The sequence below is a fragment of the Dothidotthia symphoricarpi genome, assembly GCF_010015815.1.
Source record: "Dothidotthia symphoricarpi CBS 119687 unplaced genomic scaffold P153scaffold_6, whole genome shotgun sequence".
In the NCBI taxonomy this organism is placed as follows: Eukaryota; Fungi; Ascomycota; class Dothideomycetes; order Pleosporales; family Dothidotthiaceae; genus Dothidotthia; species Dothidotthia symphoricarpi.
Genome location: NW_022985013.1, coordinates 557670 through 584514, shown reverse-complemented (window position 1 = coordinate 584514; position 26845 = coordinate 557670). Strand labels below are relative to the sequence as shown.

Below are 26845 nucleotides of genomic sequence, written 5' to 3'. Positions count from 1 at the left end.
CCCTCAAACGTCGCTATCATAATCACGCGTAGTAAATAGTACAACACCCTTCCAACTTCGCCAATCCCATCACCATCCCTCCATCCCTCCATCCATCCATCCATCCATCCATCCATCCATCTACTACACACAACACAACAATCCCCCCCAAAGTACCATAACCCCCGTACATCCCATTACACCCGCACAAACACACCAACAAACGCAAACAAGCCCATCCGAAGAATCCCCACCAGACTACACACAGCATTACACACGCATACAGCTCCTTCCCGCTCGACATATGCATTACTTCCATACATTACATCCATGCATGCATGTGTGTGTACAAGCATCGGCCCGTTTACGCCTATATCTATGCATAGCAATGAATAGAGATGGAGTAACGCCATGCATTCTTGAAACACGGCCATGCACATCGCCTCACGCACCTTGATCCGTCGCTGTAACGCAGTGCAGTGCAGGACGACGACGTTGTACGGAGGTTTTCTGCGGCTGGGGCTGGGGCTGGGGTAGTGTGGAGACTGTGTTGATGTTGTTGTTGGCGGTTGTTATCGGTGGCGTGCTGTGGGTGTGTGGTACGGGTTGGTATGGTATGAAATGGTATAGTACGGGTTGTTTTGATATAGTGGCTGATTCATGAGGGGCGTTTATAACAGCATGGTGATATAGACTTAACATAACATAACATGATATAACATGACCTGACCTGACCAGACGGTGTGCCTTGAAACGCACACTACAACCCATCCCGCCTTCCCCCTTCCCGGTCCGAGTCCACCATACTCGATATACAACACACGCACGTAAGGCGAGTAAATCCGCGTCCCGCCAAGCCAGCTCTTCAGTATCGATTGATCCGATCGATTGTACGCCGGATACTGGAGACGTGGGGCATGCATGCAAGTGGGGTCTATGTCTCAGAAGTATTTTATCTGGTTTGTTTACTGTTTTACTGTCGTGTTTACATACGGCGAAGATGAGGTGGGGCGAGGGTATGTGGTACGATACATTACCGTCTGATACCGATATAAGCGGGCGGGATTGGCGTTAAAGTGGAGCGGCGTGCTTGTTGTTGGATGTGTGGTGTGACGGGCGAGCGAGTGAGTCTAGGTGAATAGATGCACTCCTCTTTCACGACAGGATGAGGGCATGGTCTGGGGGTTGTGTTGTGTTGTGTTATGTTGTGTTCTGGATATGGAGATAGACATGGGAATAGAAGTGGATATGGATCGGGAAGGCGAGCTCGGCATGCATGCATGGCGGGTGAGGATGAAGACGAGGGTACACGAGGGCTATGCATTGAGTAAGTGGAGTTTGGAAGACATGGATGCCTACAATATCGATAGTGCGGGAAGAAGCATATGCTGAGGAACGACGGATTTAAAGGGGCTTGCAGCAACCGTAAAATGTAGGAATCATCATCACAATAGAAGCTAGACGCATCAATGAGCATAGTGCATGGTACCAGTATTGTCTCGGATGTCAGAGCAGGTCTTTGTACCCGCTTTGACTATTCATTCATCAGCTCCCCAATAGGTGTGAGCCATTACTATATGCCGCGCTGCGTGTAGAGACACAACGTCTTATCCTCCATATTCTCCCTTACATGAATGGTATCACCTCTATGACCATGGTTGAAGGGTCAAGAAGATGATGAGCAGCCCAACGCCTTTTGAACGACCAAACCCCGTTGAGTCCCTGACTCTTTCAATGCTATGCCGTTGAAGGACAAATAACTTTTCGAAGTGGTATCATCCCAGTTCATAACGTCGTGTTGAAGCTTCCCAAACCCAGAATTTATAATAAAAAAAAGAAATCTAGTAACGGTACATGTCGCTCTTGAAAGGACCCTCAATGGGCAGACCGAGGTACTCAGCCTGGACATCAGAGAGCTTGGAGAGCTTGGCGTTGACGTGGTCAAGGTGGAGAAGAGCGACCTGCTCGTCGAGGATCTTGGGCAGAACGTAGACACCGACGTCGAGCTTACCGGTCTTGCCGAACTCGATGTACTTGTTGCCGAACTCCTCATCGGAGGCCTTGTACAGCATGATCTGGGCAAGAACCTGGTTGGTGAAAGAGCAGGACATGACGAAAGAGGAGTGACCAGTGGCGCATCCCAAGTTGACGAGACGACCCTCGGCGAGGATGATGATGTGGCGGCCGTTCTTCATGAGGAAGCGGTCGACCTGGGGCTTGATGTTGGTGACCGACTTGGCGTTCTTCTTGACCCATGCAACGTCGATTTCGATATCGAAGTGACCGATGTTGCAGACGATGGCGTCGTTGGGCATCTTCTCGAAGTGCTCGCCAGTGAGAATGTCACGGCAACCAGTGGTGGTAACGAAGATCTGACCCTGGGAAGCAGCCTCCTCCATGGTGGTGACCTGGAAGCCGGAGACGGCGGCCTGAAGAGCGTTGATGGGGTCGATCTCAGTGACGATGACACGGGCACCCATGCTGTGGAGAGCCTGGGCGCAGCCCTTGCCGACATCACCGAAACCAGCAACAACAGCGACCTTGCCAGCAATCATGACATCGGTGGCACGCTTGATACCGTCGACGAGCGACTCACGGCAGCCGTAAAGGTTGTCGAACTTGGACTTTGTGACGGAGTCGTTGACGTTGATGGCGGGGACGAGCAGACCCTTGCCCTTGAGCATGCGGTAGAGGTGGTGCACGCCAGTGGTGGTCTCCTCAGAGACACCGAAGCAGTCCTTAAGCATCTCGGGGTACTTCTTGTGGACAAGGGCGGTAAGGTCACCACCGTCGTCGAGGATCAAGTTCAGACTCTTGCCGTCCTTGAAGGCGGTAAGCTGCTGCTCGAGGCACCACTCGTACTCCTCCTCGGTCTCGCCCTTCCAGGCGAAGACGGGGACGCCGGCGGCGGCAATGGCGGCAGCAGCGTGGTCCTGGGTGGAGAAGATGTTGCACGAGGTCCATGTGAGCTCAGCACCGAGCGATGTGAGCGTCTCGATGAGGACGGCGGTCTGGATGGCTGCTCTGCGTCAGTGGGGGTTTCTCGTGGCGGACGTGGCATACGCACTCATATGCAGACATCCGGCAATGCGGGCGCCCTTCAATGGCTGGTCCTGGGCGTACTTCTCACGCGTGGCCATAAGACCAGGCATCTCGTTCTCAGCGAGCTCAATCTCGCGACGACCAAAGGCCGCGAGGCTGATGTCAGCGACCTTGAACTTGTGGGCGGGAGCAGACATGTTGGCGGTAAATGTGGGATGGGAGAGATGTGAGGGAGGAGAGAGAATGGATGAGAGGAGAAGGGAATGGGGAAAACGGCGAAAAAGATCAGTAAAGTACCTAGAGGAATTGGCGGGGCAAGGGTTCTGCCGCCATATGCCGCCTTCGCACACGTCGGCTGCAGCTGCAATTGGCCCTGAAGGCTTTTCACGACTCACTAGCTCGAGGATAACGATAGTGATGCTTTCTTGGCTACATGGGTGATTGTTTGTAAGTGGTCTGATGGAGGTGCTAACGTCTCACTTGAGATGGAGTGGGACCGTCTCATACAGTAGACTGGGGAGAGCCGTTGCAATCTACACACGCAATTGAACGCTCAGCTGAGCTCCTCTCGAGCAACTCCAGCACGTCACGACTTCGGCAAGAACACGGCACTATCGCGGAGACATGACATTTCCAGCATAAGACATTGCCTTCGTCAAGCCCATAACCATCGCTGCTACTCTCTACCGCTCAAAACCATAAAACTCCATGATATGCAAAAACCCGTGTGAAGACCAAGTTGCCAAAGCACATGCCATCGCACCAGAACCAAACCAAAACTATCCACAGAGAAAAGACACCCACCGCTTCTTCATGCCAATAACTGACCCGCAACGCCGACGGCAACCCCCGCCGCACCCACCAAGTACCCCCCACAGCCTGGCCTTGCCGCCGCATTTCCACTCGCGCCTCCAAACGCCTGGCAAGCCTCGACTGTCAACTGGGAGCAGGCCTGCAAGCTCAGACTACTACAGATGGACGCAGCGCTCTGAAGCCCTAGACTCGCAATTGCCGTCATGGTCGCGCCGCCATTCGGCGCACTTACCGTCACGCCCTGCAGCCCGTTCGCTAGAGCAGTCGTACAACTCGCAGCATCTCTTTGACAGCTTGAATAAGCGGAAGAGCAGGCAGCTGCGGATGAGTAAGTCGTGGCGATGATGGGGAAGGGGTAGAATGGGTTCTGTACTGTGGAGCCTGATGCCGCGTTGGTCTGCTGCACAAAGGCCGTGGTTGTTGCGGCGTTGAAGGGCACCGTCGAGGTTGACGTTGTTGTTGCAATGATGACACCGGCAGTGCCGCTTGTGGGGCCGAGTGTGCCTGTGCAGGCTGCGCCTTGCGGACAGCATGCCACGACGTTGTTGCTGTCGGCCGAGCAGATTGCGGTTCGTGGACAGCACAGGCCTGCTGCGTTCAGGTTGTTGCAGGCGAAGTAGTTTGTCGCGCAGGCGGCGCCCTGGCGCTTGAGGAGTTCAAGGACGCCATCTCCGGCAAGCGTCTGGTTGTTGAGCGTCGTCGGTAGTTGCTCGAGAGCCGGTTCGAAGGCGGCCAGCGCATCGGGTGCAGCGAGCGCAAGCAGCGGGTAGAGGACCAAGGGCGCAAGAATATTCCGCATTTTCGAGGTTGTGTCGCAATGGACCGACGAGGGCTGGGCTTTGCTGTCTTGTCTCGGGTCGCTGGGTGAGCTGTCGACAGGAAGCTTCGGAACAAATGTCAGCGACGGTGGTGTGAGAACCAATTGACGTCTTACAATGTGAATGCAAAAGCAGCGCTGGGTAAAAGCAAGCAGGTGAGTTTGTTGGTAGCAGTGTCAAAGACGTCAACTGCGTAGCTTAGGTGATCCCCAGCGCGTTGCTGACCGTGTGCCCAGCCCGCTCAGCCGTGTTGCCTGTGCGTTGGCTGAGAGACGGACGCACGGGCATGACGTCTCTATGTAGATAGCTTGCTCCGTCCTCTCCAGATCTGGTAATAAATCTTAAATTCGATCTATTGTTATTGAGAACGGCGCATCTTGGTTCTGAGGCTTCTACGCCAATCATTCGTTGCTACCGTGTACCTATGCTGTCCGAAACACCAAACACCGACCAGCGCCATGCTACCCAATTTCGATCTACGCTACATGTAATATCCAAGTGCAACAGAAACTCCCAACTAACACCTCGTGCTTTTCGTTCTCATCGTATACAAGCATGTCAAAACCAACAGAACCCTGCCTTACATCCAAGCAGCCTCTGTTCAAAAATACCTCAAGGATAGGCACTGCTAGACAGGCGACGATCAAGCTTTCAGCCGCCTCTCCTCACATTTCACACAGACAGGATCCTGAGATTCACCTCGAAGGAAGTACCTTCCGTCGTCGAAAGGTCCAGAACATATCTAGATTCTTGTTAATACCATGTTACCAGAACAATTCAATCGAGAAAGACTTACCACACAGCAAAAGCACCCAATATGCCACTCCGCCCCGAGCGCCTTCACCACTGTATCCGTCACCGGTTTTCGACAGCCCTTGCATTTCGTGCTATACCGATTTGTATGGCATCCAACACACCACGCATACCCCTCCTTCTCCACAAACGGCGTCGAGGAATCAAATGGATCGCCACACTGCGCGCAGAAAAAGTGTCCAGCGTGCCACTCAGCGCCACACGCAACAATGACTTCGCCCTCGATGGGCGTCTTGCAGGATTTGCAGCGCGGCGAGAACATCTCATGGAAGTCGAGATGGCAGAAGAAACGCTTAGCTTCGTCGACACCATCTTCATCCTCTAAGCGCATCATGTCCTGCGGAGTAGGGTGCGTCGGAAGGAACTCGAGGTCTGCACCATGCTGGCGGGCTCGGATGCGGGCTACGCGGTCGAAGTGTTTGTTATCGGGCTCAGGATAGAAGGCTACGCATTCGAGCTTTTCGCCGCATTGGTAACAAGCGAAGCACTCTGGATGGAACCGTAAACCGGCTGCTGAGACAATGCGACCCGCGATAGGCAATGAGCATTGCGTGCAAAGAGCACCTGTACGGACTGTTGTTGGCGTCCAGTGCTGACGGGTGTTGGTGCTAACTTGGGGACCAAAGGACTTTGAAGCATACAGCTTGGGGTCTGGCAGTGGACGTGGACGTGTCGGGCCAGACGATCCACCCACAGTGATGGATGGCACTGAAGGGGTTACTGAAATCGAAGGTGCATTGACCTTGGATCCTCGAGAAGGTGCTGGTGATTCGTTCACTGAAATCATGGGGATATCGGGTGTGACTGTGATAGAAGGCGTCTTAACATGCCGGTTCCTGTTGGGTGCGGGAGTCTCGCTAACAGAGATGGTGGGAATAGGTTGTGTGAATCCTGTCGATGGCGGCTTCACGCTTGAGCCGCGGCGGCTGGGGGCGCTGACCGCGATCGAAGGTGTCTCTGAGACTGAAATCGTAGGTATGGGAGGCGCTGGAGCTGGTTTAGAGCGTGTCGAAGGGGATTGGTGAACGTTTATTGTTGGTACAGATGGCGCGGCAGGCGGTGGAGTGTTGACTTTCCTCGACCAACCGGCACTGGAGAGCGGTCTTATTGGCGCATCCTCTTGGATGTTAATGACAGGCACCTCTGTCCGATTGACTCTTGTAGGAGGAGCCGGCGAACTTGGACGAAAGCCACCCGATGAGAAGGGACTTGGGGACGCAGCCCTGACTTTGCTGGACGAATTTTCCAAACTGTTCATGGTCGGTACGGCAGGAGAAGTAGCAGACTTGAAAAGTGAACGAGGACCAGCAGTCAACCTGTTCACAGGCCGCGGCGTCGGTTCTGGCAGAGTGGATATCTCTTCTTTGAGCTCGACCTCGTTCCACCCTTTCTGGAAAGAAACGATGGGTCTGCCAGGGGCGTCGGACACCGCAGTAGGAGTAGGCAACTTCGGGCTCCGGTCCTTGAGACGAAAGCCGGTAGCAGCGCGGAGTTCGTCACTTCGAATCTCCTTGCCATCCTTCATCTTCACCTCAGCTTCGTTTTCTTTGACGTCATTGTCTGGCTTGGACACGGTGGGATTCAGCGTATATGCAGCATTGTGCGAACGAGTTGGCGCGTTGTTGTGAAGCTCAAAGATATCGAACTTCTTCATATCAACGATAGGATCCGTGTTTGATCTCGTCATGGGATTGCCTTTGATCGACTGGAATCGCAGGAACGGGTTGCGTCTCACCCCTAGTGGTAGCTTTTCTGGTTTAGGGGTTTCGATGACTGGCGTAGGAGCAGGAGCAGGGGGTAAGTCCTCTTCAGGCTCCTCGTAGATTTGGTCGTTGGGGTTCTGGAACAGACTTCCACTGGCTTTCCGTCTGGAACCACTGCTCTTTCGTCGATTCTTCAAGTCTGGGAGATCAGACGCCGCCTTCGCAAGAGCCGATTGCTTTTCTACCTTGACAGCACTGTCAAAGCTTCCCTTGGTAGGGGCCGTGCTGAATCCTGCGATGCCAGGCACAGACGAGTCTGAACCAGTTGCATCTCCCCCTCCGTTGCTCTGTAAACTGCTGCTCCTGCTGCCCGACGCCGCGCTGCTCATAGAATGCCGTTTCCTCAGCTTCGAATTGGCACGTTGGAGGTCCTGATCCTGGTCCTGATCCTTGGGCTCCACGCTCCGACTCCTTGGAGCACCGTCCTTCTTCTTCTCCAGGCCAGGGTAGGCATACGGCGCATGAGGGCTGACCTCAGGTGCGTTCGGGTGTTGGTGCTTCCAGACCAGCTGAGCAGCTTCATCGCGCGCAGACTCGAACAGCTTCTCCTCGGCCTTGATTTCTAAGCTCTCTATTGCTATTTGCACGGCGCTCACTTCATCTTTCCCTGTCTGGCGCCGCTCGCCCTCTCCGCTCGGCGTCCGTTCGCGAGAAGTAGACAGATCTCGGCTCCGTGGTGGCTGGACAAGGGAGCGACCCCGACCTGCTGCGATCTCGTCTATGTTCGTGGTCGACATCCCTCGGCGATGTAGCTTCGGCGCATTGGCAGTGTGGGGGCGGGCATCGACGTCGACGGTGGCCTCTTTAAGAGGGTTCTGTAGGAGCGGTACGGAAGAGTCGACCGACAGCCTGACGTTTGTTCTGCTAGACCATGTGTTGAAGTGTGCAGGCGGGGGACGAGAACCCGTGGGACGAGCAGGGCGATTAGTGCGCAGGTCTTGAAGATAGTTCTCTAAACGCCATGGATTAGTGCCCTGCGTTGAGATTGCATTGGGTGTTCCTTCCGTACTCATTTGCTGCGGAGAATAGTATGCTGGGCCAGGTGACAAAGCACCTTCCCTTTCCATCTCTCCTGGCCGGGACATTGAGAAGGTACGTTGTGTGTGTATGCGTGGGTGGGTGTGTTTACGGTCCTGCCTGCGCTTTCAACAGCGACGAAAGACTGCGAAATTGAATACCGTGACTAGATCTACAAGTGAAAGCAGGTAGCGCTCCAACGAATGAGCAGGAACTGCACGATATTACCTTGCAGAGAAGCGGTGATGTCGTAGTTGCGAGCTTGCAATTCGTTGCCATGGGATACCAAGGCGGTCTAGGAGCATCCCTGCATTAGCCAGCTCACCCCAGATCTCCACCACGGTAGGTGCACAACCTGGCCAAAATCAACCTTGCGAGAATCATAACTGTTAGAATTAAGCAGGGATTCGTCCCACGACGTAGAGGTTTAGTTAGGCTGCAAGTGTGCGAGTAAGTTCTTAGAAATTATTGTACACAAGTGGTGACGATATCAAGCTCGATCCATGCCCACCCAATGAACCAAAATAGTCTTTTACACTGTTTCACAATGTACATGCCTCGAAACCAAGACCAGAGTGGTGGAATCCGTCGAAAATACATACTCTAAAGTCCGATAAAGGGAAATTGGGTATCTTGCTCATGAACCAAATGTAATATCCTGCCCATCTGTCTAAATCATAACACTCACCCCGTATGAGACTGCTGCTCTTCAGGAGGCATAGTAAGTCCGTCCCATCCCATATTAACATTCTGCATCATCTGCTCCCACGTCGCATTAGACATAGGCGTCATCCCAGTGCCCGCGCTCATAGCATTAAATTCCCAATCGCTCCCCATTCCCACTGGAAATTCTGTATTTGGAAAGATCTCATTTGTATTGCCTGGCATACTGAATGCGTTTGCAAACACCGCTTCACTGGACGAGAAATCTTGATATGAATTTGTAGCGGTAGGTTGTGAGGTAGCGTGTAATTGGCCTGATGCAGGCCTCGGAGACGCTCGATAGGGGAGATGATGTTCGGTTTGTTGACCAGGAGAATAAGACGAATGCGACGTTGAGCCGCCTTTAGACTGAGAGTTGATTGTAGATGGGCTGGGTTGGTCACTACTTCGATCGGCTAACATGTCCATATCGGTCGTGTCGTTGAAACCGAATGCCACGGAATGAAATCTGTTTGAGCCCATAGAGCTGGTTTGGGGAACAGTTCCTTGCTGACCAGGCTGTGAAGGGACGTAAGTTGTATCGAGGGTATTCATATCTATGTTGACTTTTGAGAGATAGAATGGCGGCGGTCCCGGCTGGGCACTGGCTAACTGTGCCATTGAGTCTGGACTGCGAGGGACAGGATTACCGTTGTTGAATTGATTGATTGGCGCGTTCGGGTTTTGTGTTTCCCGAACCGTGAAGATGGAACTGCACTCGACTGCGTCGTAATTGGCAGGAATGGTGGTTGCCTGTGAAGACATAGTTAGCATGGAGACCGGCACACACTTGGAGTTGTGCATTGCACTTTTGCTTGGAATTCTGAATGCACTTCAGATGCTCTCTTTGGGGTCGCTCACCATCGGGTTTGGAGGCAGATATGGTCTCTGCAAGCCCTCTATGCCAGCACTCTCGAGATCGAGGTCCAACTGCGCCAAAAATGATTCCGTGAGTGGATTCTTTCGGCGGAGAGCTTGCATCGCTTGTAGAAGGAACTGCAATGTGGATATCATTTGCTGGTCATTCGGTCGAGTCTTCAAATATTGGACGAACACTCTTGCTGCCACGTAGACGCTGAAGGAGATGAAAGGATTCAACTATTCAGGTCAGTTCAAATTCTCTAGAAGACAAACCATGGTTCACCTACTGCGCTCAGGTCCATGTGGCTAACCATGCGCATGATAGATGCTATTTCGGCTGCGGCGGTAACGCATCGAGTCTTACTCTCGTTGCTGACATGAACCGGTAGTTGATGCTTATCCACTTTGAAGATTGCAGCCTGGTGTAAACAGATGACTGAAGTGTGAATGCACATGTTCGCGAAAACGACGTTAGGATTCGACACGGCAGACGGTAAACGTAGGTGGTCAGGAAGACCCAGCGAAGTTTGCAGAAGTATCTGTTCAATATTACGGTGTCGGTTCCAGAATTCGCCATTGAGATCCTCATCACGATCATCTGGCCCAGGTCGGTGAAGGTGTAGAAGGTTTCGGCCAAACATCGCCGCACTCAAAACGATAGCACCGAATGGTTGGAGGTTTGCTGCGCCGTTCGGACTCAGTACTTGGTCCAAGGATCCTGTGGGCGCCGGTTTGCTTTTGTCAAACGCATCGTCGCTCGCCGGAAGGTTGGTCAGGATCTGGAGAAAAGTCAGCATCCCTTCATCGTAGCATAGAAACACAGTTACGAACATCTCGTTCATCGATGATCATGGGCCATCCAGTGCCAATACTAGCGTATCGATCGATGCAAAAGGCAAACCAAAACGTTCGTCTGCGCTCTTCTCGTTCCGTCCAGTCTTTTGGTGGGCAAATGCATTGTTTGACATCAAGCCCCACTCCGTCTAGACGATGAAGTTGCATCATCTGCGCCAGTCTCACTCCTCTTCCTGCTGACAGCCACGCTCTGGGGAAGTACATTTGCTTAAACTCATACTGACATATCAGACTCCACGCCTGGCAATGTGCAACGCTGATTGTTGATTCTCCATGACCCTTCATCTCGTCCATCTGAGCGTACTTTCTCGCACGTTGATAGAAATGATCCTGCATGCCCGCATACTTGTCCGTAGCAGAGGCTGCCATAGTCCACATGATGTAGCGTAGACAGATCGGCGGGCGCATGTGAGGCGCAAGGTTCAATGCAGCCAGGAAGCGTGGTCTGTGGATGATAGGCGCCGAGGGGTGTATCTTGGCGAAGTAAATCTGGTATCTGCCAATGTGTTAGTCGAACTCCATACAAGCACAATGCCATTACTCACAGATCATCCATGACATCCTGAGGTGGCATTGGTTCCTCTAAGCCTAGACTTATCATCTCCCATGGGAAATATTGTTCACCGGTATTCGTGGTTGTATCACCAGCTTGAAATGACCCAGCTCGTGATGTGTCCGCCCCCGAGAAAGGTCCTGGAGCTTTATCTGTGCCATTTGGGTAATCGTTTGAGTTCGGCAACGCTTGTTGAATGGTGTTCGCGACATATGCGGACGCGGGGTCCTGGCGGGGGGCGTCTTTGCTCTGATCAGGTACATCTTGGGTCTTCAGAAGCGTCTCTACTTGCTCTGTAGGATGTATGTCAGCGGGGATATTTATGGGCAAGACAACACACCAACTCACGTAGTCGTTGTTCAAGCAGCTTCACGTAACCCCTCTTTGGACCGCTCTTCTTTCGCACTTCGTCATAGGCGCATGTATGAGATAACCTATTGCAAGTTGCGCATGTCGGTCGAGCGCCATCGCATCGTAACTTCCTCTTTCGACATAAAACGCAAGCTATTCTTTTGGGTTTGGTCGTGCTGTCTTCTTGTTGCATCTCTCGGTCATTGGTAGTGTTCGACTCCAGAGTTGATTGAGTAAGGTCGTTGAAGAAGCTCTCATCTGGCGATTCAGACCCCCCTGAAGGCATCTTGATCAACTAGTTCGCGGCCTTGGGTTCGAGATGAATGTTGAAGGCAGGCCAATGCGCCTCGCGTAAGCAGATCGGGATGATGGAGTAGTGTGATCGCTAGAGGGATTGCCAGGCAGATCCTGAGGTCCGAGTGTTTATTGAGATAATCGTAGTTTTAACATCAGAGTATGAGCGCATGGAAGTGGAGCTGAACTCTGTTGGTGACCGAGAAATTAGGCATCCATCTGACGACGCGACCAGCATGGGTCAGGCGTAACTGTAATGTATGTGTCAAAAACGAGAACCAAACAGTGCCTATCAGTGGACGAGGAGATTCATAGCCAAAGCTGCGCCCTCTTGTGTTTCGTGGTCTAGGTGCAGCTTCACCTGCCACGCGCGTTCCTTGTGGCGCGTGTCTTGCATGCATCTGGAGGTGCGGGACGAATTATCTCGGATGCAAGTGTCGGAGTTACCGCAACATCTAATACCGATGAAGTGGCAGATGGACAACCCTATTGAAACAGAGTAATGGCAGGCCAATCAACTTTTGGTCTGTTCGCTTTAAGTATTCACTTGAAATCATTATACATATTGTAAAAACATTATTTTGTTGGGAAGCAACCGTGGGGTAGCACTCGAAGCTACCAAGATAGCATATTGACGGTGTCATCGAACCAGTTTCGGAATGCATGTGTTCTAAAGCAGGGTCTTAGTGTAGTATCCAATCATGACTCTCACGGTGTTCAGCAGCCCCATTGGAGCGCGAATTTCACCTCATAGGTGATGATTGAGAACCGCAAATAGGCTAGGTTCGTGTGGCACATATTCGAGGGTAACAAGCAGTTTGTATTTATGCGAGTTATGGTACAGCTTGGATCAGAGATATGTTTATACACGAGGTGCTTCTCTGCTCTACCTCGGCCTGCGTTTGCCCTGGTTGCGTGGTCGATCCTGGACCAGGAACGTGTGCTTGTTTCTCTTATATCTTGTCTTGTAACCTCCCTTGGCCTATATGTGGGTTAGAAAACGAACCTCTTTGTCTTACGGATTTGTAGTACTCACCGGAGTTCCCCAGGGACTGACGGGGTGCACGTTACCCTTCGATTTACCACGACCACCACCGTGGGGATGATCAGCTTCACATTGTTAGCTTGGCGTCGAGTATACGGGCAGACAGCTTCGAGCACTAACCTGCGTTCATGGCAAGACCACGAACTTCCGGACGCCTTCCCAGCCATCGAGAGCGTCCAGCTTTACCAAGAGATGTGAAGTGCGATTGAGGGTTGCTGGCAACGCCGATTGTGCAGCATGCGTCCGAGCTGACTTTGCGGATCTCCCCGCTTTGTAGACGGATGATGACACTCTTGATCTCAGTTCCCTTTGCCTTCTCTACCTCTTCCTTGTTCACGATTGTTGCATATGTGCCTGCACTACGGCAGAAGACACCTCCACCCTGTGTCTTTGAGCCGACGTTGTAGACCTGCGAACCGAGTGGCACCATGTGAATTGGAAGGCAGTTTCCTCGCGCTGCCGTCTTGGCAGCCAGCATACCAGGATCAATAGCACCGCCCATACTGGCAAGCAGGTCTTTCGGGATGCCGCTCCTGTAGCTTTCAATCTCGTCGCCTTCCCGCATGCCATCCGCTGCAACGATGTATGATTTCTCTCCAGTCTCGATGCGCGTGATGAGAGCCAAGTGTGCGCTGCGGTTGGGGTCGTATTCTATCCTGTCCACGGTGTGTTTTCCTGGAATGTACCGCTTGTAGTCGACAATGCGTATGCGTCTCTTGTGTCCGCCACCTCTATGTCTCACTGTGACTCTGCCTGTGTTGTTCCTTCCTCCCAGATGCTGGCCCTTTCTCGCAATGGTGAGCTTGATGTACGGCCGCCCTTTCCACAGGTGGTCGTTCACCGGCCGCTTGAGATGTCGCAGGCCATTGGTGCGGGGCTTGTACGTGCGCAGGGGGATGAATTTGTCCTTTCTGGGGTCTTTCGTCTGTACGATGCCTCCCGCAGCGGCCACGGTGGGGGTGATTGGCGGCTTGGGGACCTGCTCGACGGCCTGGGCGTAGGTGCGGGCGGTGAGCAGCGCTCTTCCCAGGCGCGAGGGTTGGAAGCGACATATCCGTGGCTGCAGCATCGTGTGCGGATGCGCCCCGGGCTGGAGAAGGGCAGAGGCGGTGCAATGCGTCACTGGCGTGATGGCACACGGAGCCTGGCTGGCCTCAGATTTGATGCCAAGCGGGATTTCTCACTTTGACGCAAGCGGCTAGCGCCATGCTCGCGTTGCCAGAGAGCAAGACACCAAACCACACTCTCTCGCTCGCACCTGCTCTGCATCTCTTACCCGACGCCTCGATCAGCCCAGCATCCGTCTCCAGCGCGCCCATCTCAGCGCACCGACAGCCAATTCGCGTCAGGACTCGACGATCCCGCAGGTAAGCATCTCAACGCGCGCGGTCGTGGGTCGTGCACCTACCAGCCTCGCAGGGTCGCGCGTTGTTCGCACCAACCGGCTGACTAAGGGAGCGAGCCTGCCAAAACAAACCCACTCTGCACTTCCTTTCATCAACACACACCTTGGTGCAGCACCTCCCACTCGCCCTCTCCGCCAACTCACCTGTGTCTTTTGGAGCCGGACTTGACGTCGTCCCTCTCACAACCACAGCCGCCGCTCTCCAAGGGTTCGTCTCGCTCCCGCGCGTCTCATCACCATCGCTGCCGCATCCCATATAGCGTGTCTGGCCCGCCAATACTCGCGAGCATCGACCCGGAGTCTGTTGACCAGATTCTTGCACGCGTCGGGCGTGTTCGGTGCTCCTGTGTTGTCAGCCTCCGCTCCCCACCCGTCCACCGTTACGCGTTGCAACGGGACTGAATGCTGACACGTCCAAACAGTGCATCATAACACGACCTCCGCACGTCACATCACCCTAAACACACATCAATCTACCCGCACGCCTTTATAGCCTTGATCAGCATATCTAATATTGCTTGCAATGCCTCCCGCAGTACGTCCCCATCCAATGCCCTGCTGACATCCCATCTGGGTACCGTCATAGCAGAGGCTTCTCTTTGTCTGTTACGACTCTCTGACACGTCTACACAGGTCAGATCCCTCCGGCAGCGCGCTGTCACCAACGAGAATGATGAGAACGCTGCTACGACACGCGTGACGCGTGCAAAGGCCGCGACGTTGGGCTCGAATGTCACTGCTGCCGACGTGCCAAAGAAGACTCTCCAGGCAAAGAAGTCGACCGTTGCTCTGGGAGCCAACGGTGCTGCCCAGACGCGGAAGCGTGCTGCTCTTGGTGACGTCAGCAATTACACAAAGGCGGAAGTCGGTGCTGGCGCTGATGCAAAGGATGGCAAGAAACCCACAGCTACCAAGGGTGGCCTGGTAAAACAAGCAGCAAAGCCCACTGGAGTACAGAAATCTTCCCGGACCACAACAAAAGCCGCACCCCTCTCATCCAAAGACAAGAACGGCGTTTCATCGGCTCAAAAGCGCCCAGGTAGTGGCTCTGGCATCGCGGCACCCGCAACGAAGAAGCGAAAGGAAGTACCATTGGCATTGGTGGAAGAGAAGGTCGAGGAGGTTGAGAACGTCTTGCCAGAAGAGCCGGAGGCTCTTGAGGCCGAGGTCACCAAAGTCAAGAAGACCAAGGTCGAGGTTGTCGAAGAGATCGAAAAGGCAATCGTCCCCAAGGAGCACCTTGACCTGGATAAGGAAGACATTGATGACCCATTGATGGTCTCGGAGTATGTCGTCGAGATTTTCGAATACTTGAAGGAACTTGAGATCTCCACCATGGCCAACCCCGACTACATGGATAGCCAGAACGAGCTCGAATGGAAGATGCGTGGTATCCTGGTCGACTGGTTGCTCGAGGTTCACACTCGCTTCCGCCTGCTCCCCGAGACTCTCTTCCTTGCCGTCAACATCATCGACCGTTTCCTTTCTGCCAAGATTGTTCAGCTGGACCGCCTGCAGCTGGTGGGTGTCACCGCCATGTTCATTGCCTCCAAGTATGAGGAGGTCCTCTCACCCCATGTACAAAATTTCCGTCACGTCGCCGATGATGGCTTTACAGAGGATGAGATCCTGAGTGCAGAGCGCTTCGTACTGGCTGCTCTCAACTACGATCTCAGCTACCCCAACCCCATGAACTTCCTCCGCCGGATATCCAAGGCCGACAACTACGACATCCAGACCCGTACGTTGGGCAAATACCTGTTGGAAATCGGCTGCTTGGACCACCGCTTCCTTGCACACCCTCCAAGTCAGGTTGCCGCTGCTGCCATGTACCTGGCTCGCCTGTATCTGGACAAGGGCCCTTGGGTAAGACTCTTTTTACTCACCATGTTTCAGGATCTTGCTAATGCACACAGGATGCCACTCTCGCGCACTATGCTGGCTACACTGAGGAGGAGATCCAGCCTGTTTTGGATCTCATGATCGACTACCTATCCAGCCCCGTTGTGCACGAGGCTTTCTTTAAGAAATATGCTAGCAAGAAGTTCCTCAAAGGTCAGCACCTCTCCATCTCGTTAATCTTCCCATTACTAACATCATTCAGCATCCATCCATCTCCGCAAGTGGGCTAAGGACTACGTTGCGAGCTTTGGTAATGTTCTGGCAGAGGAACCCTCCAAGTCCCAAGACTAGCGCTAAGATCTTCTCTTATTGTTGGGCAAACCTGACCTTGACTTCCACACGCCAAGTCCATCCACCCCACTACATTCAACCTCTTGTCATACATCTCTGGCATCAGTGGGCCTGTCACAGTGGTTGCTTCGGTTTTGAGGGGTGCGTTTAGTTACGTCCAGCGACCCATTCATCTTTGCATCTTGACCCTACGGTCTGCCATTCGGATCGGCGTTAATATACGGAATGCAATTGGCTACTGAGGGGCTATCCATGCGTGTTCTTTTTGGTTTTGCTTGTTTTGTTTTTCTTGGAAAGGAGTCGAAAGGCGTTTTGTCATCTCATCAGGACGGCGCATAGCGGATACTTGATTTTCTTCTACGACACTTTTACCCCCATTTCTCTAGTAGCGGCTCTGGATACTCGCTCATAGCACTAGCGAAACGGTATACCATTACGGTGTGATAGGAAAGATTATTCCTTGGTGGATCTAGGTTAGGTGTGGTTATGGCTTTTGGCAATGGTTGTCTCGTGTATACGAATGGTGTGATGTGCGCTCCTTGCGGATTGGAATTGAGCGATGCCTAGTTATTCAAAACATATTCTCGATATTTTATTTCCTCCATGTTTTACATTGTCCTTGATTTCTGCTCGTCCTCTGCCACACGCTTTCCAATGTGACTTGAGCATAACATCGGTGGCCACGAGTAGTAATGACAAGCGCATCTTTGAAACCTGTCTGACCTTGTTTCTCTACTCGACGCGTCGCGACATCTCAGTACGTCATTCCTCGCGTAACGTGTCACTCGAGACGTGACACGCCAACCAAGCGCAAATTCACGCCGCGTCCCCAGCCATCGATCGCATCGCGCCTCCACAACCTCGGCACGAGACGTCAACACGTCCGCGACATGAAACGCTAACCCTCTTCGTCTGACACGCTCTCCACCAAACAACCCCCCATCCATCCATCGCCCGTCCACTTTCCCAAATAAAACAACACCCGCTATATATCATTCCACGTCGACCAATCATTTAGTCGGCGAACCAACACAACACTTACAACCCGCACCCCATCCAATCCAATGAACGAACTGGATCTGCACTACCCGCCCGACAAGTGCCCTTTTTGTATCATAGCCGCTGCATATCCATTTGCAGACCCGGCCTTATGGGAGGGGGAAAGCGACGGGCTGGCGCGCTGTGTGCCGGGCGAGGAGGAGAGTGAGCAGGGCGTTGAGATGACGGATCCGAGTAGTTTCGTCGTGCTGCGGAGTAGACATGTTATTGCTTTTTTGGACATTTTGCCGATGACAGGTGGTAAGTTTTTGGGTTCTTGTGAGGGCGGGGGTTGGGCTGGGGTGAGGCTGATGCGATTTTGTAGGGCATTTACTTGTTGCTACTAGGAAGCATACAGTCAAGGTTGCTGATATGGGGGCTGTGGATAGTCGGGAAGTGGGTATGTTTTCTTCCCCTTCCGCCTCTTCTTCTACTTTCATAGATTGGAGAGGGTAGGTGTTAGATCGGAGTGAGGATTGCAGCTGATGACAAGTTAGGCTTTTGGTTACCGGTGCTTGCCAGGACCGTGGCAAGAGTTACAGGCGTAACGGACTACAACATTGTGCAGAACAACGGTGAGTTCTGATCGGGAAGTTTTCTTTGATTCTAAGAAGAGTGTCATTTCTTCCCGATTCTTTCACTGTCACTCTGTTTCTCGAGTGACCTTTTCATTCTGATTTTCTTCTTTCCTTTCATCCTTTTCTCCTCCTCCTCCTTCTCCTATCCTCTCGGCCCCCACTCGATCGATCGATCCACACCCTCCCGAGATACCTAGACAACACATCCTTCTTTGCCACAGCTCATTCCCCTCATAGGAGCGCGCGCCGCCCAAGTTGTTCCGCACGTGCACTTTCACATCATCCCACGGCCAGGCACCATGCCAGAGATCAAAAACAAGAGCTGGACCATGTTCGGGCGTGGGCAGCGGGACGACCTGGACGATGAGGAGGGCATGCGAATAGCGGGCGAGATGCGGAAGGTGCTGAGGGACGAGGTGGAGAAGATGGGGGGTGAGGCGAAGTTGTAGATGGGGGTCTTGGGGAGAGTCGAAAAGGGGGGTGGAAAGACGATTGTATTGAATGATGTATGTGGGTTGGAGATTTGATCATGCACGTGAAACGAGTTGAGTCCAAGAGGTGGCAGTGATATCTACCTTAATAGTATTGTTTAATGATACTACACTACTTGAAGTGTCAGACCCAGTGCCTGTTAGTGATAGCCCCTTCCCAAATTGCTAACTGATCTCAATACGTCGCCGTCTCTCTATGCGCGCCAGATTATCCCCTTGAACGTCACACACCACTGTCTCCGCCGTCTTGCTTTCTGCCGCCAATTTCATGCTCATCCTCGCGGGCGTTGTGGTCGCCTGGCTCTGGCTCACTTGTCTGTGCAATTGATGACTGGGACTGCTGCCTTATCCAGGCTTGCGTATATTCGGTACGTCTCCTTCGCATCTGTCTTCGCTCCGCATCTGCTTCTGCTTCTGCTTTTTGACAAATGTTTCGAGCACTGGGCTGGAACGCAGGTGCCGCAGGGGCTAGCAAAGTTGAGCTGTTGCTGAGGTGAAAAGCGGGAGCTTTGGCGTTGTATGCAGGCGACAACCTCTTTCCTGCCTTGAAGACTTTAGCCTCGAGCCTTAGGTACAGTGTTCCAGACTCAGCGTCTTTCTACACGCCCCACCCCTTCTGCCCATCATGTTTGTTGAGTGATTGAGGTTGTGTTCTCGAGCTTTTTCAGGCGGAGAGACACACGTCCCTAAGCACCAAGAACGCAAACTCTCGTTTGGGAAGAGCTCTGCTGTGTCCACTACGACGGGCCTACCTGGGTATGTACACCCCTTGATGCAAAGCCACGTCCACCAGATGTCGCAGGTCCTTGAGGTTGACGAATTGGTCTTTCTTGCTCGCTGGGTGTGCCTGGTCGACTAGTTCCAGCTTCCCTCCTCTGGATGTACACCGAACCTGGCTTTGGCGAATACGAGTGGTCGAACAACTGTCGTCCTGGACCCGCAGGTGGCGCAGGTGACTGCTCATTACTAGATCTAGGCTGACTGTCGCGTCCACCGCGGCCCCGTCCTTTCCCTCTCGTGGCCTTGTTTGGCGAGTTGCTGCGAGATCCTTCTGCTGCGGCGGGAGACCCGAATATCCTCTCACGCGCTTCTGCATATTTACGTTCCTTCTCTGCACGCTCTTTCTGAGCACGAGCCTTGCGTTCCTCAAAGTCTATTTCTGCTTTCTTGCGTCGCTCTTCCTCGCTGTCGTCGTCGTCGTCCAAGTTCAGCCCCGCCATGCCAGAGGTGGGGTTGTTTCGCGAGAGCACCTGAGGCTTGCGTGCTAGAACAGTAACATTGGGCTTGAAGCTTGATAGAACGGGGACGTTATCACGAGCTTGGAGGAATAGTTTAGGCTCTGGATTCTCCCTGTTGAGATAGCTATCAGCATCAAGTAGCGAAGTTAAAAGTAATAACGTACGCTGACTCCCAGAGCCGGCGGTTCAGTTCTACGTGCTGGGCCTTGCGCTCAGCTTTTGACAGCTTGGGCTCCGGCTGGGGAGTTTGGGGTTTTGAGTCTTCTTTCTGGTACATGTGAGCCTGCGCGTTTGCATGTGTAGGCGGATATGTACATCTGCAATACTCTCCCAGTCGTCGTCCCACGCGTCTGCAAGGGCAGTCTTTTTCGGTGGCATTGTGGCTTAATTGTTGGTGTTCGCGAAGTCTCAGCAGGAAAAATGTGATGTTTTCTGTTCAGATGGCTCGAACCTGTATGGAGATGGGCGAAATAGTGTCGCGGCTGAACCCTGGATTTAGTGGGTGCAGGGGTGGAGCTATGACGATCAAGTTCACTAGGTAGCAGTGCTCCCACCCGCAGCTGTCTGCTTGAACAAACGCATTCACCGCCGCTTCACCGCAGACCCAATCCTGCCATCCCTTACTTGAGCGCAGCCATGTCAGGCGAGTCCCCCAAACCCTCAACCCCCAACTCCTGACCCCAGCGACTCACACGCGACCGCCATGGCAAAGAGACTCCGCCAACTAACTCCTCCTTCAGACGTCGATGGCGACTCGGCCATGCACTCGTCACCGGACGTAGACCTTGCTGCCAACGATGACGAAATGTTCCCCGACGAAGCTCAGCCCACAACACCGCACAACGCTGCTTCCTATGCGCTGGACCCTACATCTGAGCTCTCCCCACCAAACTCTCAGGGCCCCGCTATTCTACCCCGCGATGACAGTATCGGGACGACTATCGCATCAGGCGTGAACGCAAACGGTAAGCGGCCTCTCTCAGGTGTTGCTACTGCGGCGTCGACAGCTGGAGTTGTGGGAACGCACCAGGATGCAGATACTGGGTACCAGTGGTCGAAACTGGAGGATCAGCCGGGGTACGAGTGGAAGAACAACAGGGCGCGGGAAGAGGAGGCGAGGGCCCTGGATCAGATCGTTGACAAGGGGCACCAGATCAAGAGTGAGTTTGAGCATGGAATTTGGTGAGAAACTGACTGATTATCGTAGATCACTATGGTGACCCTCTCGATGCAAGCGTTTCCGCTGGGAAGTCGAGGCGCTGAACGGGATATGATACGAGGAACTCGCGGAGCAGATGAAGCATCAGCACGGCGAACTGGCGTTAGGGATATGGGTGGTATAAGTTTCATACCTTACCTTTGGCAGGGTTGCAAGGCAGCACGTGTTAGGTCGTGGAAGAAGACTGAGGGCTGATAGCGTTGGTACGCACAGAGCATCGCCAGGACGTAAACGGATATGATATGCAGTCGAATGAACAGAATGCGTCTCCAACATCGAATTCTGCGCAAGTACATATCGTGAACTTGATCTCCCTCATCCTATCCGGATATTTACCACCATACCTCCAAACCTAAACGCCTTCCAATGCAATCGTGTTTCGCTAATCAAGGAAGAAAATTCAATCACTTTCGTCCCCATCCGCCATCTCGTCGTCCTCCACAGCATTTTCCTTCTCCTCCAACAGGTCTTCTGTCAACCCCTCCTCTTGCACTTCTTCCTCCACCTCGTCGTCCTCTACCTCTTCATCCTCCTGCTCATCCACATTCGTCTCATTCCCATCCCCCTCCCCTTCCGTCCCTGTCCCTTCATCCCCACTCTCTCTCCTCACGCGCTTCACCCTCGGACTCCCATCAGCCTCCACGTCCCCTTTCGGCTCCTGCTCCGGCCCTGGCTCGCCAGTCACCTTCTTCTTCTCCTCACGCACCTTCTTGCGGTACGTGTTCCTCTTATCCGCCTGTATGCTCGTGAACTTGTTCACCTCTGCCTCCAAGCGCGGCAGCATGGCAGCGAATTCCAGCTCCGTCATTGCGTCGAAGACGTCCTTGGGCATGATGGTCTTCTTCCCAGACCGCTGTGCATGCTCGGCTGCCGCCGAGGTGAGGTAGTTTACGAAGACGGTGGCCGACTTGGACATGGCGAGTAATGCATCTTTTTGGATTTGCGTGTTGGGCGGTAAGACGCCTTTTGCGAGGCGTTGGACTATGGATTTCGGAAGGTTGAGGTCCTGGGCAATGTTAGATGTGCATTGAATTTGGGGCATGGAAACTGCAATGGGAGGACGGAGATGCGTACTTCGACACTGAGGCCATCGTCTGGGGATGTGGGTTTGGCGGCGGCGGTGTCGTCGTTGGAGACTGCCGATGCAGTGCTTTTTCTTATGGGCATGGTGTGCTCTCCAGTGATTTGCGATTAGTAGCGTAGTATGGATGTTTGTTTGGGACTTTGTTGCTGATGTTGGTGGAAATGATTTGCTCATTCGGTGGACTCTGACGCGTGATACCGCGTTTGACGCGACGGCTTGGCATTCCGCGCGAGAGTGCATCTCATTTATCTCATGAATCAGACGCCTGGTCTGGCTGAACTTTTATCCCTTAACTGGAAGCTTCAACTAAATTGGTATACTACTAGTGACGTACTTCAAGTTTTTATTAGAGTTCTTTTAACAAGATTTAATAATACTAAAGTTTCCAGTAACAGTAAAGTAGAGCAACGGAAGTTATAAAAGTACCACTGGAAAGTATTAGTAGTAAACGAATGAATACTTTTACTAAGGCCAAGAGTATAGGTAACTAGAAAAAATAAAATATAATATTATGATAGGATGCAATGTGGCTGCGATGTTGATTTTTGTAGCTATTTGCCCTGTTTTGTAGTCGCACTATGCATGGATACCTGACTGTAGGACATGTGCGGGACTAACTCGACGATCATATCCGCTCTCAAATGACACACGCATAAAACCTCCTCGCCACCTCAGCTGTCCGTCAAACAGCCTCCTGCCACCACGGATGCGCCACAACCTGGTTTATCGTTGACCTAGCCGTCGGGTCAGGTTTCATCATTCCCGATATCATCTTCTGTACCTCAGAACCCAGCTCTTGTCCCCACACCTCGAATCTCATTTCTGGCTGGTCTCGCACCGCCAACTCAGCCATTTGAGATGCTAATTTGAGAGCTTTTGTCCATTTTTCGCTAGCGATCTGGTTGAGAAGGCCCTCGTTCGCTGATCCAAAGTAAGAGAAGTGTCGCGTTAATATTTCTTGCTCTGGGCTTATGCCAAGCTTGACGAGGTCCTGGTAATCGTTGATGAGTAGCACTTCCCCAGCCCCGAGGGTATATATGCACTGCGCGAACGCTTAGCGTGGGTTTCTTCGATGATACCCATGAAAATGGCATGGAGGAACTTACGACCAGTCCGAATGAGTAAACATCTGATGCCTTAGACAAACCTCTCCCGGTCTGTCCTTCTGGACTGCGCCATATGGCGTTCCCTACTGCATGAGTGGTCTGAAGCAGCGCTCCCGTTTCCAACTTAAAGGCGATGTCGAAGTCACCTAAAGCAACGTTGGTGATTGTTTTAGTACCCTCTTCGTCGCAAGTCCAGTTGACCAGTATATTATCGGGCTTGATATCTGCCAAGATCGATTGTCAGTTAGGATTTCGTGAATGGGAGATCAAATTTGGACTGGTGATCGTACCAATATGGATCCAGTCCTTGCTATGTAGTTCTTGTATGGCTTCTCCTGTCTGCCGCAAGATTTTCTTCCGTGCTGCATCAGAGATTTTTGAATCCTCCTGAAGCAGTCCAAGCAGGGTATGTTGGTAGTACGGATAGATTAGGACGTTTTCGTCCTCGTTGAGATCAACATGCATGCGAAGCCGTCGAGATTCGGGAAAATCGGCTGCAAGGCGTAAGGACAGGTCATAGAATGGTTTGGACACGCGCTTGAAGACGAAAGACTGGTCATGAGATCTAAGATGGCTTTTGTTGAGCGAAACTCTAAGAGTGAGATTGGTATAACGTACTCGGCTTTGAAGATGTTCAACTTAGGATCTTTGCGCTTCTGGAGCACCTCGCGCTGAATGTATACACGGCCAGATTTGCCTACGATGGTGGATGCCATTCTGATGCCTGTACGTGAAATCGGGCATATGTGATAAGCTAGACGATTGAGAAACATGAGAGGAGACTTGGGCATCAGGAATCTATAGGGAAGAAGTTGTCTCCACAGTTAGAGGTTCTTCGTAGTGACTATCCCACGATCCGGTGTATGAAACCCGCGGATTTTGGCCAATAGAATCACATGGATCATGGGATAGTTAACTTGCTCTCTTACGTCCGTAGCTCGTAACTGTGTAGCCCTAAACTCGAGGGTTTACTTAAGCTACTCCGTAGACACTTAACACAATCGATACACTAGATACACCAATCCACTCTTAAACGTGCTGTTATTAATCGGAAAGCCGGAGGTTTCCTCGTTAACGTCTTATCGCTTATCGACACAATGGATTGCGCAACTCCGTGAATCTTCGAAGGCGTCGTCGAGGTCCCACGTTCCTTCCACCTATGACTTGCTGCTTCTCAAGTCGTGCTTGCCGACCCTGCTCACCGGGCATCAGGCAGTCTCCGAGTCGCGGCTGAACTTCATTGCTGCCCTGGCAAGTCGGTCCGCAAAAGACGCCTCAAGCGACTGCCAAGATCTTGTGAACTTCGTCTGCGCAATCAGCCGTCCAAGCGAGATATGGAGGGGTCGACTGTGATGGTACTTCACTCTCACGTTCCTTTTGTACTGTTTCGAAATCTTCCAACATTGTTTTGTTCACGATTAAGGTTCGTGTGGTATGTCGATCTTCAGTTCCGAGATATGGGGTAACTGCGGGTACTTGCAATCTCACCGTTAACCCTCGCAAAGCAGAGCGGGGTGATCCTGGAGTATCAACGTGGCTGATCCAGACCTACAGCCAAGAAATCCACGTCTCCTTGGCTGCTCTTTTTCTCCAGCTTTCCACGGACAAGACTAGAGTTGTCTCTGCCGTCTTGACTTCCCTTGTCGCAAGAGTAAGCTGAACGGCTTTGTGTAGCGAGACGCCTCGGTATGGGATGAACGTCCTCAGCTGATTCGGTCTACCCGAAGCGCAGCCATGTGTACACGATTAACTGCTGTTCCAAGTCTTAGGGTAAATAGTGTTTGGTGACAAGACGTTGAAACGCGACCATCCTCGGTAACAAGTCGTTGTTCAAACAGGCAAGTGCCTATTCAGTAAGAGCAAGGTACATAACGTCCCCCTGTGCGCAACCTAATCTTCCAAGTCTCGGTAATTCCTGTGGCTAGCACCTTCTCTATCTATGTCTCATGCAGGCCCAGCGGTGCTTAGCGTCGCCTTCACTACGGAAGGGTTGTCCCACTCCGGTATACACCGATAGAGTGTGCCTGACAAGTCGTCCAAGCCACCCGTTTCTTCTTATAATCCAGCTCTGTCCCTACATGTGTGTTTCGCCAATCCTTCGAACAAAATGGTACTACCCTCTCTACGTGTTATTATCGATGGCGACGGCAACAAAGTGTATAGTCGAGGGGACAAGGTCACTGGAAGGATTGTTTGTGTAGCAGAAGAGCAGGAACATGTTGAATCACTCAAGGTGGTGCTTACTGGGAGTTGCGTTACTAAGACGACACGGTCTTTCTTCTCTGTCGGCAGCGACATTAGCGACCAGTTGAGACGCGACTATGAGGAACGAATTTGCCTTTTCAACCACGAGCAAGAGCTGGTGCCACGATCCACCCTTCGTCCTAATAAGTACTCGTGGACGTTCGAATTTACATTTCCGGAATTGACAGAGCCTCACTATAAGCGAGTTGTTCATGGAGCCAACTATTTGAGACGCCCGCATCCTCTTCCGCCGTCATTTCAACTCCAAACTTCCGTTCCAGGCGGAGCTGCTCAGGTGGTTTATTCTGTGCAGGCAAAGCTGAAACTTGGCGGGTCGAAAGGTTCTAGAAGAGCGAAACATATCCTGCAATATCAACCGAAGCCACCGGGAGACGCTTCGCGCGATATTCAGACCTTCTCATCTGCACTGTACGGTCAGACCTGGAAACCCACTACTGCAGAAGAGGACGCCAAACCAACAGTCAACAAGGTCTTCACCAAAGTCTCAGGCCGCTCTTCATCGAAAACTGAACCGGCTCCGCGTATTGTGCCCATCATCTCATACCCAGAGAGAGTAGCCCCAGGACATCACATCCCACTCGAACTCAAGCTGATAAATACGCGCGATCCACTCAATGAGGCGCAGTCAGAATGCACTCTCGACTCCCTATCAGTTACCCTATCAACATATTCAACCAGCATGTGTGGGAACTCGTCGACTCAGCCTGAAGACATCGTTCTGAAACACGTCCCTTGCATAGCACGAACGAACATGAACAAATCCGTCCTATTCGGCACTGCCCAGGCATTGACAAACAACTTTCGTCTTGTCACTGACACGGAATGCGTCCCTACTTTCAAAACCTACACCATCACCAGACGATACACATTAAGTATAAGCATCGGCATCAAATACGCAGACCAGCGCTCCACAATCCACTTCACCACGCCGCTCGAGATTCTCCCTCCTAGACCTCATCGTCTGTTGCCGCCCCCGCTCGAAGAAGGAGATGAAATCGACCCACTTCCACTTTACATGCCGAGGGAGCTAGACATGGAATGTGCGCCGGATTATGAGCTGGTGTGTGCGCTGTCTAGGACCTCTTCGGCCTCTGCTTCTTCTACGCTCTCGAGATCGACGAGTTCGAGCTTTAACTCGGGTGCTGGTACACCGTCAACTAGTTCGTCGACGCCTGACGAGAAGATGAAGCAGCCAGTCTTTAGGCATGAAGAGGCATAGACGGTTTGAACGCTTGTTTAGATGGAATACAATTGTATGATTACGAAACTATGTCCTTTCTTGAGACATGTTCGGTCATCGAGTGAGAAATTCCATGACACCA

The 26845-nt window shown here is 52.4% G+C and overlaps 12 protein-coding genes across 12 annotated transcripts; 4 read left to right on the top strand and 8 right to left on the bottom strand.

Annotated features, from left to right (window-relative positions):
* Window positions 1–1528: 1528 nt before the first annotated feature.
* On the bottom strand, window positions 1529–3475 carry P153DRAFT_365021 (S-adenosyl-L-homocysteine hydrolase-like protein). The gene is made up of 2 exons (XM_033667732.1): window positions 3047–3475; window positions 1529–2998 (listed from the first exon to the last, which is right to left on the bottom strand). The coding sequence occupies exons 1-2, from the start codon at window positions 3216–3218 to the stop codon at window positions 1821–1823; spliced, it is 1350 nt and encodes a 449-aa protein (XP_033525819.1). The 5' UTR covers window positions 3219–3475; the 3' UTR covers window positions 1529–1820.
* Window positions 3476–5008: 1533 nt separating this feature from the next.
* Window positions 5009–8320, bottom strand: P153DRAFT_311796 (uncharacterized protein). The gene is made up of 3 exons (XM_033664821.1): window positions 8238–8320; window positions 5449–8180; window positions 5009–5394 (listed from the first exon to the last, which is right to left on the bottom strand). The coding sequence occupies exons 1-3, from the start codon at window positions 8311–8313 to the stop codon at window positions 5296–5298; spliced, it is 2907 nt and encodes a 968-aa protein (XP_033525818.1). The 5' UTR covers window positions 8314–8320; the 3' UTR covers window positions 5009–5295.
* Window positions 8321–8661: 341 nt separating this feature from the next.
* Window positions 8662–12241, bottom strand: P153DRAFT_335712 (binuclear zinc transcription factor). Its single transcript, XM_033665668.1, has 6 exons — window positions 11565–12241; window positions 11209–11509; window positions 10640–11159; window positions 10096–10587; window positions 9809–10045; window positions 8662–9700 (listed from the first exon to the last, which is right to left on the bottom strand). The coding sequence occupies exons 1-6, from the start codon at window positions 11851–11853 to the stop codon at window positions 8930–8932; spliced, it is 2610 nt and encodes an 869-aa protein (XP_033525817.1). The 5' UTR covers window positions 11854–12241; the 3' UTR covers window positions 8662–8929.
* On the bottom strand, window positions 11935–12296 carry P153DRAFT_195329 (uncharacterized protein). Its single transcript, XM_033662456.1, has one exon. It carries the CDS (start codon window positions 12260–12262, stop codon window positions 12017–12019), a length of 246 nt encoding a protein of 81 aa, XP_033525816.1. The 5' UTR covers window positions 12263–12296; the 3' UTR covers window positions 11935–12016.
* A 451-nt stretch (window positions 12297–12747) lies between these two features.
* Window positions 12748–14017, bottom strand: P153DRAFT_335708 (ribosomal protein L2; the record flags this gene model as incomplete). Its single annotated transcript, XM_033665667.1, has 3 exons — window positions 13027–14017; window positions 12898–12971; window positions 12748–12843 (listed from the first exon to the last, which is right to left on the bottom strand). Exons 1-3 carry the CDS (start codon window positions 13973–13975, stop codon window positions 12748–12750), a joined length of 1119 nt encoding a protein of 372 aa, XP_033525815.1. The 5' UTR covers window positions 13976–14017.
* Window positions 14018–14834: 817 nt separating this feature from the next.
* P153DRAFT_355215 (G2/mitotic-specific cyclin CYB1) lies at window positions 14835–16504 on the top strand (the record flags this gene model as incomplete). The annotated part of the gene is made up of 4 exons (XM_033666561.1): window positions 14835–14846; window positions 14945–16177; window positions 16228–16366; window positions 16416–16504. The coding sequence occupies 4 exons, from the start codon at window positions 14835–14837 to the stop codon at window positions 16502–16504; spliced, it is 1473 nt and encodes a 490-aa protein (XP_033525814.1).
* Window positions 16505–17535: 1031 nt separating this feature from the next.
* P153DRAFT_286097 (HIT-like protein) lies at window positions 17536–18569 on the top strand (the record flags this gene model as incomplete). The annotated part of the gene is made up of 4 exons (XM_033663441.1): window positions 17536–17803; window positions 17868–17938; window positions 18036–18117; window positions 18358–18569. Coding segments are annotated over 4 exons (633 nt in total), but the record flags the coding sequence as incomplete, so codon positions are not given.
* A 656-nt stretch (window positions 18570–19225) lies between these two features.
* Window positions 19226–20389, bottom strand: P153DRAFT_195285 (uncharacterized protein). Its single transcript, XM_033662455.1, has 3 exons — window positions 20165–20389; window positions 20014–20117; window positions 19226–19961 (listed from the first exon to the last, which is right to left on the bottom strand). The coding sequence occupies exons 1-3, from the start codon at window positions 20225–20227 to the stop codon at window positions 19349–19351; spliced, it is 780 nt and encodes a 259-aa protein (XP_033525812.1). The 5' UTR covers window positions 20228–20389; the 3' UTR covers window positions 19226–19348.
* A 17-nt stretch (window positions 20390–20406) lies between these two features.
* On the top strand, window positions 20407–21344 carry P153DRAFT_365013 (uncharacterized protein). The gene is made up of 3 exons (XM_033667731.1): window positions 20407–20492; window positions 20590–21009; window positions 21057–21344. The coding sequence occupies exons 1-3, from the start codon at window positions 20486–20488 to the stop codon at window positions 21110–21112; spliced, it is 483 nt and encodes a 160-aa protein (XP_033525811.1). The 5' UTR covers window positions 20407–20485; the 3' UTR covers window positions 21113–21344.
* On the bottom strand, window positions 21215–22311 carry P153DRAFT_429727 (histone-fold-containing protein). Its single transcript, XM_033672789.1, has 2 exons — window positions 22143–22311; window positions 21215–22074 (listed from the first exon to the last, which is right to left on the bottom strand). The coding sequence occupies exons 1-2, from the start codon at window positions 22233–22235 to the stop codon at window positions 21469–21471; spliced, it is 699 nt and encodes a 232-aa protein (XP_033525810.1). The 5' UTR covers window positions 22236–22311; the 3' UTR covers window positions 21215–21468.
* A 523-nt stretch (window positions 22312–22834) lies between these two features.
* P153DRAFT_286473 (kinase-like protein) lies at window positions 22835–24031 on the bottom strand (the record flags this gene model as incomplete). The annotated part of the gene is made up of 4 exons (XM_033663470.1): window positions 22835–23194; window positions 23259–23482; window positions 23549–23823; window positions 23877–24031. 4 exons carry the CDS (start codon window positions 24029–24031, stop codon window positions 22835–22837), a joined length of 1014 nt encoding a protein of 337 aa, XP_033525809.1.
* A 1334-nt stretch (window positions 24032–25365) lies between these two features.
* On the top strand, window positions 25366–26742 carry P153DRAFT_383529 (uncharacterized protein; the record flags this gene model as incomplete). Its single annotated transcript, XM_033670246.1, has 1 exon — window positions 25366–26742. One exon carries the CDS (start codon window positions 25366–25368, stop codon window positions 26740–26742), a length of 1377 nt encoding a protein of 458 aa, XP_033525808.1.
* Between the last annotated feature and the right edge of the window lie 103 nt (window positions 26743–26845).

What these genes read in the sequence shown, in the direction of transcription:
- P153DRAFT_365021 (XM_033667732.1), bottom strand. Translation starts at nt 3,218, where the DNA reads ATGTCTGCTCCCGCCCACAAGTTCAAGGTCGCTGACATCAGCCTCGCG. An exon ending in TGCCGGATGTCTGCATATGA is followed by an intron (nt 2,999 to 3,046) that starts GTGCGTATGCCA and finishes GACGCAGAGCAG; the next exon opens with CCATCCAGACCGCCGTCCTC.
- P153DRAFT_311796 (XM_033664821.1), bottom strand. Translation starts at nt 8,313, where the DNA reads ATGTCCCGGCCAGGAGAGATGGAAAGGGAAGGTGCTTTGTCACCTGGC. An exon ending in CTATTCTCCGCAGCAAATGA is followed by an intron (nt 8,181 to 8,237) that starts GTACGGAAGGAA and finishes CATGGCGTTTAG; the next exon opens with AGAACTATCTTCAAGACCTG. An exon ending in TTGGGTGCTTTTGCTGTGTG is followed by an intron (nt 5,395 to 5,448) that starts GTAAGTCTTTCT and finishes ACAAGAATCTAG; the next exon opens with ATATGTTCTGGACCTTTCGA.
- P153DRAFT_335712 (XM_033665668.1), bottom strand. Translation starts at nt 11,853, where the DNA reads ATGCCTTCAGGGGGGTCTGAATCGCCAGATGAGAGCTTCTTCAACGAC. An exon ending in GCCACATGGACCTGAGCGCA is followed by an intron (nt 10,046 to 10,095) that starts GTAGGTGAACCA and finishes TGACCTGAATAG; the next exon opens with TTGAATCCTTTCATCTCCTT. An exon ending in ATCTGCCTCCAAACCCGATG is followed by an intron (nt 9,701 to 9,808) that starts GTGAGCGACCCC and finishes ATGTCTTCACAG; the next exon opens with GCAACCACCATTCCTGCCAA.
- P153DRAFT_195329 (XM_033662456.1), bottom strand. Translation starts at nt 12,262, where the DNA reads ATGCATGCAAGACACGCGCCACAAGGAACGCGCGTGGCAGGTGAAGCT.
- P153DRAFT_195285 (XM_033662455.1), bottom strand. Translation starts at nt 20,227, where the DNA reads ATGCCACCGAAAAAGACTGCCCTTGCAGACGCGTGGGACGACGACTGG. An exon ending in ACTGGGAGAGTATTGCAGAT is followed by an intron (nt 20,118 to 20,164) that starts GTACATATCCGC and finishes CACATGTACCAG; the next exon opens with AAAGAAGACTCAAAACCCCA. An exon ending in CGCCGGCTCTGGGAGTCAGC is followed by an intron (nt 19,962 to 20,013) that starts GTACGTTATTAC and finishes CTATCTCAACAG; the next exon opens with GGAGAATCCAGAGCCTAAAC.
- P153DRAFT_365013 (XM_033667731.1), top strand. An exon ending in CAAGGGGCACCAGATCAAGA is followed by an intron (nt 21,010 to 21,056) that starts GTGAGTTTGAGC and finishes TGATTATCGTAG; the next exon opens with ATCACTATGGTGACCCTCTC.
- P153DRAFT_429727 (XM_033672789.1), bottom strand. Translation starts at nt 22,235, where the DNA reads ATGCCCATAAGAAAAAGCACTGCATCGGCAGTCTCCAACGACGACACC. An exon ending in ACGATGGCCTCAGTGTCGAA is followed by an intron (nt 22,075 to 22,142) that starts GTACGCATCTCC and finishes AACATTGCCCAG; the next exon opens with GACCTCAACCTTCCGAAATC.